This window comes from Stomoxys calcitrans, chromosome 1 (assembly GCF_963082655.1).
Source record: "Stomoxys calcitrans chromosome 1, idStoCalc2.1, whole genome shotgun sequence".
In the NCBI taxonomy this organism is placed as follows: Eukaryota; Metazoa; Arthropoda; class Insecta; order Diptera; family Muscidae; genus Stomoxys; species Stomoxys calcitrans.
Window position 1 is genome coordinate 50662571 of NC_081552.1, and position 12356 is coordinate 50674926.

Here is a 12356-nt window from a genome sequence, read left to right on the forward strand (position 1 = left end):
TTGTTTTTAATCTATCTTCATTACTAACATTTAAGAGTTCCTTAGCATAAATAAATCATCAGGTATCTGAATTTGGATGGTACATGGACTTTTGTCACCCACTGTAGGTTAGGTTGAAAAGAGGGTGTGGATATGAATTCACCCATATGTCCATGTCCATAGTGGCATGGGACTCATAAATAACGCCTACTGTATACAATTCTATTTTTTTTTTTCTTGTGTATAAAAATTCTTTATTTTTGTTTTTTTCTGATTTTACAAAATCTTATCAAACTTCATAATTTTTCATAATGTAATTCTCTAAAAACAAAAGAAACTTATCAGATATTTAGATTATTAATATTTAATGTTAAAAAAAAAAAATCCATAAATTCAGAAAAAAATGAAAACTAGGTTTTAAAATACAGGCGGTAAAAATCTCTTAGGGTCCATTAAAAAAGTTAAATAAATTAATAAAAAAATTAATATTGCATTAATAACTACTTAGACTAAATACTATAAACTATGTATAAGTTATGTACATATTAATATTTGATGTTTACCAATTTTGAAATTGGGTATTTTTATTAAAATAAATTATACGTATGAAACCATTTTCATAGCCGGCAGCAACCAAATGTTTAGCACCTTTATTTAAATTACAACGTAGTGCATTGATGCGCATATAAGGGGTAATGTTAAGGGGAGCTCTACGGTTAACATTGAAATAAGCATTTTTCATTGATTCCCTGAGCTGTAAGAAGGAGAAAAACAAACTAGATACAAGAATTTTCTTTTTGGCATCAATCTCACCTTCATTAATGGTTTAAATACCAATCCATATTTCTCTTTGTAATCGTATTCATGCATACACCATTCGCCTTCAAGATCTTTACATTCATTCTTTTTATTGTTGTTAACTCTTTGTATGGGTTTACCATCCAATTGTTTAACATCCATGGAGGTTAGTATTCTTCTTTCTCCAAATTTTTTACCCACTACATGTTCATAGTGTATTTCTCTGGGGTCCATAAACAAAATATCACCATTATCGACTGAGGCCACGCACATGTTGCTGATTGGTGTATAATGGATGCCAGTAACAGCACTAACGAAATTATCCAGTCTTTGTTGTTGAAACATGATATTTGTGGGATTTATATTGAGAACGCAACGACCATCTAAAACAAAGAGAGACAAAAAATTAGCCCTGCCAAAATTGTATATATCCTCCACCATTGGACAAGTTTTGACTTCTGTCTTGTGTAGACAGAAGTCAAATGGCAACAAATAAAAAAAACTATGTTGTTATTATTGTTATAGCCACATTTGCATGTGAAGGTAGCGATTCTCGTTAAGCTCTTAACGGTGAGCAAGGTCGTTCCGGTCCATAGGACTGATCGCCTCGAGAATATGAATGGCCTTTGGTTATGTAAAGGCGCTAATAACATCTCTTGTTACTCACTCAATACTTAAGCAAAAACCGGCCTCTCACTGAGACTCTCCGCTAGATATGCTGTTTGTCCGCGAGTGCAGTTGCAGCTATACTGTATAGCGCATTCCACTATCCGCAACCTGTGAACGCGCCTGGTAACTCTCAGCTAAGCTTCTCATGATAACGATGGCTGCCACAACGATCGGAGCTCAAAGTTTAAGGTAAGTTCTTGGTAGAATGCGTATTTCAGTTACAGTGAAACAGGTTTTAGCCACATGTTCCAACTAAAGAGGTCGAAATTCAACATTTTCGGTTCTCAGTCAGAATTTTCCTTGCAAAAATTGGTCAATATCGGTCCATGTTTCGGTATAGCTTTCTCATGAATGTGTTGCCCAATTTTATGTATTTTTAATGTTTGTTGAGAAGAAACCCTCTCTGCAAAAAATTTCCTTTATCTAATTACACCATCCAATTTAAGAAATATCGAAGGTCTTAGCCACTTTTCCCACCAATTTTTCAGTAATTTTGCATTTTTGGTTTTCTGAAGCAAGAAATGCTTCCTACAAACAATTGTAAATAAAGGTCCACGTTTTGATACAAATGTAGCCCCTATATAAAGGTGCCGTCCGACTTTAGGAATTTCAAAGGTCTGAGCCACATTTTTTTTTAAACTGTTAATGCAAATTTGCTTCGAACATTCCATTAAGCAACGAGGGCAAACTTTTCACATATTCTCATCCAATGAACATAATTTGACCGCAGGTGTCCTTTCTCCTTTTCTCCTTTTTTTCTTATTTTCATCAACGATCTGTTGAGTTAGACATAGATTTCGATCTACTCATTTGCGGATAGTAGTAATCTATGTCATTCGTACTCATTCGACCATAGGCCGAGTCTTCGAGAGATTGAGGACAAAAGGTGGGATTTGCAGGATTTGCTGGCCATTTCTGAGTGGGGTCCAATGAATCGAATAGATTTTAATGCGCAGAAGACTCAATGCTGTTTGTTGTCACACAAACGATTCGCTGACCCATTACGATCATCTTTGTCTATCAACGGTATAGATGTTGAGCAATCAGAAGCTCTTGATGTTCTGGACATGAAAATACAAAATGATGTCCATTGGGTTAAGCATATGTTTGAAGTGTCGAAAGAAGTATTCAAGTGCTTAGGCTTCCTTAAACTGTGTAAGAATTACTTCACTCCTTCTGATCTTCTTAACATCTATACAAGTTTCATAAGGCGGAGCTTAAAAATCATCCCTGGAGCAACTGGATCGTGTACAGAAGAGAGAGATGGCGTTGATTGCGGACAGTGGGCTATTCAACTCTATTGCCTCCCTTGAACATCGTCGCAATGTGGGTTGTTTGGCGCTGTTCTATCGGTACTTTCATGGTGTGTGATCATCTGATATTCGTCTTCTAATTCCTGATATAAGGATGTTTGTGAGAAATACTAGACATACCAGGAACTCACACCCATTTGTAATTGATTGGCCATCGGACCGGACAATGCATTATAGAGAGAATTCTTATTTCGCCCGAACAGTTCGTATGTGGAATCGACTTCCGGCTAATGTTTTTCCCACCCACTATGACATCCAGAGATTTAAGACAAATGTCAATAAAAATTATTGTCGTCACACGCAGACATGCTAACCTGTCAAACTATTTGACAAAATTTTGACATTTTGGGTCTTCAGAGCGTAGAACCCGAAACAAAACATAACTGTTTATTGAGTGTTTTTCAATGTTGCTGCGGCGATCGGTCGCATAGATCGGAAAGAGCTTGCTCATCTATAAGAGCTTGAAGAGGATCGCCACCTTCACCTGCAAATGGGGCTAAAACAACAACAACAACCTACTTTAAGGAATTTGGAAATCTTCGGCAATTTTACCAATCGAAATACAGCAGATAGAAGTTCTCCTGCCAAAATGTTTCCATTAGGCTCGATCAGAGACTCTTTGTAAGCACAGAAAAAGATTTCACGAACAATTTTTTTGAATTTTCAATTAAATATTTAAAAGTAAATAAAAATGCATTCGATTAAAAAATTAATTGATTCAATTAAAAATGTTATGATAAAATGTTACCTATTTCAAAATAAAAAAAATAATTTTGACTTTTCAGATTATCTTGAAATTTAATTGAAAACAAAAAAAATATCTCCTTAAAATGTTTGAATCAACTTTTGTTTTATTTGAAAAAATTTCAGCCAAATTTTTAATTAAAAACAATTTCTGATTCAATCAAAAAATCAAATAATTGATTGAATACATATTTATTTTCAATTGAATTTTAATTAAAACAAGTAAGGAAAAAAGTCGGGCGGTGACGACCATATTATACCCTTTTCCTACCCTAAAAGTGAAAATTGAGAACTATATGTAATTCTGAACCGAATTTAATGGTTTCCAGATGGGTTAAAACAAACCGTATCAACTTTCCAGCAAATGTCTTCAAAATTGTAATCCAGTGCTCTATATTTGCAAGTAGGGCGATGTATAAATATATATCTGAACCGATTTTGATAAAATGTAACAAAAATGGCAACAGTCATAAGAAAATTAATGTGTGTCAATTTTTGTGACAATCGGTTGACAAATGGCCACATGATTGCAAATTACTCAAAGTCGGGAGAATATATATAGATATCTGTTATGTTCTTACGAGATGGTCGATCAATAGAAAGTCGATGTTTAAAACATAACAATCAATTTATTTATTTAAACAATACTTTAAATGATATTAATGAAAAATAAAAGGTAATTAAGCAAGTATGATGAAATTGTCTTTAAGAGATGTGTATTGGTTGACGGTTACAACTTGACTCAGCGTGTGTGCAGAAATATAAAAACTGTTGAGCCAGCTGCGCTGCCATGAAGTTGCCAGATTATTACAATAAAATAGAAGATTGTTAGGGTTACCGTAACAATATCTATATCAAATACATATCTAAATCAAAACCGAATTTGACCAATCTCTTTAGATATCGTGGTAGTGGTCAAGAAAAGCGTTGTGCAAAATTTTGGGAAGATTGGTAAATAAATGTGCTTGCAATGAAAGCGAAAAATATATATGAAAACTATATATCTGAACCGATTTTTACGAAATTTACCAATAATGTAAAGTCATAAGAAAATCCTTTCTGCCAAATTTCGAGTGAATCGGTTTACAAATGGCCGCATAATTGCAATATAAGTCCAAATCGGATTAACCTATATATGAGACCTTTATATAAATCTGAACCGATTTCTACCAAACTCCTTAGGTATAGTGGTAGGTATGGAGGACAGCGCTGTGCAGAATTTTGGGAAAATTTGTGAATAAATGTGCTTGCAGTGCTCTAGAAGTGAAAATCGGACGAAAAATATATATGGGAGCTCTATCTATATCTGAACCGATTTTTACGAAAACAACCAGCAATGTCGAGAGCCATAAGAAAATCCTTTGTGCCAAATTTCCAGTGAACCGGTTTACAAATGGCCACATATTGCTATATAAATCCAAATCGGATTCACCTATATATGGAAGATATATCTAAATCTGAACCGCTTTCGACCAAACTCCTTAGGTATCGTGGTAGGTGAAAAGGTAAGCGTTGTGCAAAATTTTGAGAAGATTGGTCAATAAATGTGCTTGCAGTGCTCTAGAAGTGGAAATCAGACGATATATATATGTATGTATTCGAACCGATTTCTATGAAATTCACCAATATTGTCAAGAGACATAAATCCTTCCTGCCAAATTTCGAGTTAATTGGTTAACAAATGACTAAATTATTGCAATATTAGTCCAAATTGGACGAACCTATATACGGGAGCCATATCAAAATCTGAACCATTTTTGTCCAATTTCAATAGACTTCGTCTCTAGGCCAAAAAAAAAATGTCGGTGCCAAATTTGAAGACGATCGGATGAAAATTGCGACCTGTACTTTTTACACAAATTAACATGGACAGACGGATATAACCAAATCGAATCAGAAATCGATTCTCTGTCGATCGGTGTATATATCAATTGGTCTATCTCTCTTCCTTCTGAGTGTTAAAGTTATAATACCTGTACCACAGCAGTGGTGTGGGGTATAACAATGTTCTGTGTATATAGCATTATAGATCTGAGATACATTTAACCACCCAACGATTGCCCATTTGAGGATTTATGGCGCGCAAACGGCCTTTTTCTTCTTTTCCAAAATGTTAGATTTGAAGTTCAATTTCATTTTCAGACAATAAAGTTGTTATTTTACGATCGGATGAAAATTGCGACCTGTACTTTTTACACAAATTAACATGGACAGACGGACATAACCAAATCGAATTAGAAATCGATTCTCTGTCGATCGGTGTATATATCAATTGGTCTATCTCTCTTCCTTCTGAGTGTTAAAGTTATAATACCTGTACCACAACAGTGGTGTAGGGTATAACAATGTTCTGTGCATATAGCATTATAGATCTGAGATAGATTTAACCACCCAACGATTGCCCATTTGACGATTTATAGCGCGCAAACAGCCTTTTTCTTCTTTTCCAAAATGTTAGATTTGAAGTTCAATTTTATTTTCAGACAATGAAGTTGTTATTTTACGTTTTTCTTAAAAAAAAAAACATTCTTTACTCCCAAGGAGGCAAATGCTACAGTAAATCCTCAAACCTTCTGCCGAAAATAACAATTTCTGCCTTCAATGGATTAAGACCTAGACCATTTTTTTCGGCCCACTACGCTTTTGGTAAGAGACTTTTGAAGAATATCCCTGCGAGTACTGAGCAACTTTCCAGAGTAAATACGATAAAATTTCTTTCCAGCCAGAACAAACCCAATGGAAGAAGACATTCGACTTCCAAAGCTTTTGAAAATCGAAATTCGATATCCTTCAATCTTACCTAGCCTGGTAAATGTATATAACATATTTAAATTATTATATTCAAATAAAATTGCCAACTTACTATTAGGAATTGAATCACAGTAGGCAACCATTACAGGTTCCCATAGAGGACACCAGTCCATGCAGCGTACAATATTTTTTGCATAGTCTTCTTTCAAAGGTATTGGTTGCGTTAAGTTTCTTATATCATATATAACAAATTTTCGACAGAAAGTATTTACAGCCAGCCATCTGGGTCCCATGGGATCGTAATGCAAAGCAAAATCTGTAAAAAAAATGAGAGGCATACGGCTAAATATATTACATTAATAGGTTCGGTTTACTTATGCAAAACTTACGCTTTATTCCCTTTTCTCCTGTAAAGAAATAATTTAAAGGAGTATATTGTATAGATTCGCCACCATTCATTTCAAAACGGTTCAGATTCTCTTGCGAATCATTTGTTATATCCCATATGCCGACGAAGCCATTTGAAAAGCTGGCAAAGATATGATTGTGACCGGCATACTGTAAATGATAAATAAAAAAATTAATTCCATTTTTAGTATCGTAATTTTGCAAGATAAAGTCGGAATATTGCCGTCAATTTTACAAAATTATTTTCTTTTATATGATAAAAATTCGCTTCTTATCTCGATTTCTTATATTGACTAAATTAAGACTCTTTAAAGGAGTAGTAAGCTAAAGAGAATGTTAATTCTCATTCATTTCTTCCATTCAAAATATTACCTGTGACCAATGTATCTGCAAACATTGAGGTTCCATCAGTACATGCTTCGTTGTTTCTTCCTGATCTAAAAGATCTAATTTTAATTCAAAACTAGGTGCAATCTTTATCAAAGGTATATCATCCTGTTGTTTATTTTTCTGCAATTTCAGCGGTAAACTATACACCTTAATATTGCTCTCCACCGATGCTACAGCAACTAAACCCAAACGATTTTCATCTTGATTATAACCACCACTGGGCAGGAATGATATATTGTAGATGGGAGCATTTTCTATAGTGACACCATAATGAAGTTGTATATGTGGATTTCTGCTCTTTTTACCATGTTTTTCTTGAGTAACTTTAAAAATCAAAAGACTACTTCTATGACGTTTGGGATTGAGAAGTTTGGTATATTTGAACATATCTTTGCGGTATACAACCAACAGATATTGTTCTGTAGCATTGGCGGGCAGAGGCAACCATTGACAGCATATAACAGGAGAACCCACAAAGAGAAAGGTATCATCTGGAATTATAAGTTATGTATTATATTTTTCTTTTAATATGGATTTGGAAAAACTTACTTGCATTATTTATAGTTTGAAAACGTTGAATCTGTTGCCATTCCAAACCTGTTTGTGGTTCACCTATACTTGAGTGTAGTTGCGTTGAAGTTGACAAGACAAATTTCATCGATATTTCTTGGCAGGGCAAATGTTTGGTGTACTGTTGTGTTTCTAACACTGAATGATGACTTTTAAAGTCATTAAACAAAACCTCGGAGGTATAGTTGGATGTTGTGCTGTAAACAGAAAGAAAATCAATTGAATTTTCAAAAAAAAAAGTCATGAGAAGCTGAGTGTTTTTATTGAGCTCCGTGAAAAATTAATTAAATAATTAAATATTAATTAAATATTAAACTAAAGTAGTGTATCGTAGTCCGATCTACGAAATTTTTCCGCTGTTGTCATCTGCCTAATAAGCTAATTGCATCTCGCACTTGGATACCACATTCATTACGTGATTTTTTTGCGCGTTCTTGTTGTTGTTGCTGTGTGTTGCCTCGTTTTCGCGGCATTTTATTTGATTTGTTTTGCCATTGTTCGCCTTTGAATCACGGTTCCTGCACCTGTTAAACATGATATTCCTCGAAGCTGGAAGTGTCCTGTTTGTGGCAAAATCATCACTCGTGGAGTTTACAGCATTGGGTGTTCTGGCTGCCCCAATTATTTCCACACAAAGTGCATCAATATTTCAACCATGATTTCAATATGCAATCAAAACAAGCAAGTCGTTGCAGTTCCCCTGTAAGAAGTACAGTGGTAATAAAGCCAGTTCTGCGCGTTCCAGTTGTGTTGCTAATTCCACCGTTTTGAGGGGTGCATTACCCAATAGCAGTCAATTTGCTAATGATAGTGCCGGTGATGCGCGTTCCAGTGGTGTCGGTTATTCCAGTGTTTTTGGGACAACATTATTCAATAGCAGTTACTGGTTTACAGAGTGTACGTGTTGGCCCGTCTGAGCAAGCAGCAGATGATCGTCTCAGTTATATTCGTGGGCTTTTTGATGACTTTGTTGGGTCTATGAAACAAAAATTTGATGAGCAGATGCAGAAATGTTTGCAGGATTTTCAAACAATGGTGTATGGTTTTGTTGCTTCCTTTCGAAGTGAGTTTATTGCTTCATTTCAGAAAATCAAATCTGATGTTCTTGTTTGTCAGCAAAATATTGCCAATGTTGATGCTAGGCTGTGTGTGGGAGAATACGGCAGTTGGAGCAGTTTAATTTGGTTCAGTAAAGACGCGGATATTCTTATTACTGGCATGCCGAGATCAATTACCAATCTGCGTCAATCCCAAGGCAGCCGGTTGTACGTACCGGATTGACCCGATAAAGTCCGTCATCGGCAAGGGATGCCGCCTCAGTGTACAACACACTGCTACAACAACAACCAATCTGCGTGAGCCAGTAATACAAATTGGCCGCTTGTGCGGAGTGCTGGTTGCCCCCAGTGATATTAATCACTGCTGTTATATTTCTGCTGGTAGGATGGTGCTGGTCAAGTTCAATTCCGTTAATACCAAGGGTTTGATTATGGCGAACTATTCTAGGCTTAACTCGATCAGGTGGCGACGTTGACTCCCGTGTGTATTTAAATGATCATCTTACCGCACCTGCCTCTAACCTTGTTTTTAAATATCGTAAGCTGCTGTCACAAAAGCACATATTGAGATACGTCTTTACAAATAGAGATATTCCCAAGGTTAAGCCACACGTTTCTAAATGGTGACGTTAAAACAGTAAGTGCGACTGAATGTGATCAATTATTTGGAAGTGCTGAGTCAAGCGACGCTAATGGAGATGTGGATCCTGTGCGTACTAGTCTTTTATTTCTATTATTTTGTATTTTTTTTTTTTTTGTATTAGCAATTAATTTTTCATTGAGCCCTTATAGCGTCATTAGTTTTGAATACTTGCAACTTAGGTAATATTACGTGCGATAATTCGTTTTTTCGCTCTTCATTGTGTGCTTATAGTGATAATTTAAGTGTAGGGCATTTTAATTGCCGCAGTTTTAACCTCTCTGAGAGGTCACCTAAAATTAACGAAATAAGAAATGTTGTTGTTGACAGTTTGTTAAGTGTAATAGGTGTTTCCGAAACTTGGCTAAAACCAAGTATACCGTCGGGTCCATTTGAAATTTCGGGATATTCTTATTGCAGAAATGATCGTCCGTGTGTGAGATGTGGGGGTGTTGCTTTGTTTGTCTCTCTTAGTCTATTAAGTACAAAGTTGTTTATAGTGATAGTCAATATGGGATTGTTGAATGTTTGTTTGAAGAACTTTTACTTGGTTCTAAAAATGTTCTTGTTGGTGTTGTATATCTTCCGCGGAGAAATTTTCGGGCATTTGAAGGTGAAGTTGCTGAAGTTTTGGTGACATACTCTGACGTCATAATTTTGGGAGATTTCAATAATAATCTTTTTGATTTGTCGTCTTCTTATAGTGTGCGCGAAAGTTGGAGGCGGCCTAATATGTCAATTGTCCACAACTCTCTACCTACTCATTTTAGTGCTGTACATAATTCTATTTCCTTACTCGACTTTGTTCTTGTTAGGGATCGTAGTTGTGTCTGTGTTACTAACCAGGTTGTTTGTCCCTTATTTTCGTGTCCCTTATCGTTTCAGTCCTTAATGTTTTGCAGTTCTTTGAAAATGTTGATTATAATGCTTTGAGTTGTGATGATTTGCAGGAAATTGTTTCGTCTGCTGATTTTTCCGCTTTGTATTCCACTAGTGACGTTGATTTTCAATGTAGTAGTTTTAGTAGCTGTCTTGGGTCTATTCATAATGTGTTTCCTATAAAAAAAGGCGATAAGGACTAGGAGTAAGGATTGGTTTAGCAATCCCCTCATTTCATATCACCTATCGCTTCGAAATTTTGCTTTTAAATCCTTCTTGGAGAATAGATCCAATGTTAAGTGGCGAATTTTTTGTAGAGGCAGGAATAAAGCCAAAACTGTTAGAAGGGAAGCTAATGTACTGCAGTTTGAGGGCAATAAAAGCACAAATCAGTTATGGGCGTTGTTAAAATCCAATGGACTTGGCTGTTGCAAGTCGTATGATTGTGATTTGAATGTGGAGGATTTGAATACGACCTTTAATAGAAACCAATTGGACTCCCAAAGTAGTTCTCTCGGGGAGTATGACTATATTGGTTTTGCTTTTCAACGTGTGGAGTTGTGGGAGTTGGATAAGGCATTTTCTGCCATTAAGTCCAATGCAGCAGGTGTAGATGGTTTCTCATTAAAATTTCTTAAGAAAGTCTGTCCTCTTGTGTCTTGTCATCTGTTACATCTTGTAAATTCTATTTTGTTAACTTCTTCTTTTCCGTCCGATTGGAAATTAGCCAAAATAGTGCCTGTTGAGAAAAAAACAGTCTTATCACGCTCTAAAGGAGTTCCGTCCGATTTCCATTTTACCTATTTGTTCAAAGATTGTCGAGCATGTTATTAAATGTTAAATGCCTGGCTATTTGGAAAGTAATCGTTTTATTAGTGATGCCCATTGTGGATTTAAGCGAGGTAGGAGTACAACCTCATTGTAATTGGGTTTGACAGATTCTATCCGGTCAAACCTGGGTGGGTCACGATGTTGCGTGCTATTGCCTTTAGATTTGGAAAAGGCATTTGAGAGAGTGGAGTATGGCCTTCTTCTTAGTAAATTAAAGTCCGTTTATAAGTTTTCGACCAGTGCATGTACATTGTTATGCTCTTATCTTACAGGTAGGAGCCAGTTTGTTTGTGTTGATGGTAATGTAGTAGTGTTCTTTCTGTAAGAAGCGGTGTTCCTCAGGGTTCAGTATTAGGTCCGCTTCTTTTTGTGTTATTTGTCAATGATGTTTTTTCTCGTCTGGATTGTTGGTGCACTCCATTTGCATATGCTGATCCAATCGCTTTTTAAGGGTGATAACCGATTTTTGAATATTCTTCAGACGAAAGTTAATTTTGCGATGGAATCGTTACGTGTGTGGATGGCGGAGAATAGGTTCAGTGTTAACGCTTCTAAAACTAAAGCTCTTTTTATCTTCGGGCTGTCACAATAATGTTAGTGTTAAATATGATAATGTAGATATAGATTCTGTGCAAAGCGTTGATTGTCTGGGTGTTCAGCTAGATGACAGGCTTCGGTTTGATCGGCATGTTAGTTCCGTGATGTCAAAGGTTAACTTTTCTTTAAGAAGTCTGTATACCACGAGTTTATATTTACCCCTCTTTGTGAGGGAGCGTTTGGCGCATGCATTAATTTTGCCGGCCATTTTATATTGTCTGGGGGTGTACTCCAGTGCGTCGCAAGGGAGCATGCACCGTCTTCAGGTCGCTTTTAATAATATGATTCGTTTTGTTTACGGTGTAGGTCGTCGTGTTCATATAACGCCCTATGTGTGTCGTTTTCTCGGTTGTGATTTCCCGTCGTATGTTAATTATGGTTTGCTGTTGTTTCTTTTAAGTTATTGAAATGTCGGTCTCCTATTTTTCTTGTTAGTGAATTTAATTTTTGTCATTCTACCAGAACTAATCAGTTGGTTCTTCCGAGGGTAGATATTTTATTGTGTAATACTTTTTTTTTTATAAGAGTTGCACGTTTGTACAACTCGTTGCCTGCGGATACAAAAAATTTCAGTTTTTCAACAAGATCTTTATCGAATCGTCTTCGTCTACACTATCAGCGCTTCTAATTTTTGTGTCAAATTGTCAACAACTTTAACTGTTATATAGTCTTACGGATTGTTTTTTTTTTTATCGTGCGTATTGTTGTTTTTTTTTCAATTCTTGATAA

The 12356-nt window shown here is 35.8% G+C and overlaps 1 protein-coding gene across 2 annotated transcripts in view; it reads right to left on the minus strand.

Annotated features, from left to right (window-relative positions):
• Nucleotides 1-399: 399 nt before the first annotated feature.
• Nucleotides 400-12356, minus strand: part of LOC106085507 (uncharacterized) — a 41457-nt gene continuing 29500 nt past the window's right edge. For both annotated transcript variants that reach the window (XM_013249784.2, XM_013249783.2), the window contains exons 5-10: nt 7602-7819; nt 7035-7543; nt 6644-6812; nt 6367-6570; nt 793-1160; nt 400-733 (exon numbers count right to left, since the gene is read on the minus strand). In XM_013249784.2, the coding sequence (XP_013105238.2) occupies nt 539-733; nt 793-1160; nt 6367-6570; nt 6644-6812; nt 7035-7543; nt 7602-7819 (1663 nt within the window). In that variant the 3' untranslated portion in view covers nt 400-538. The remainder of the gene's footprint in view (nt 734-792; nt 1161-6366; nt 6571-6643; nt 6813-7034; nt 7544-7601; nt 7820-12356) is intronic.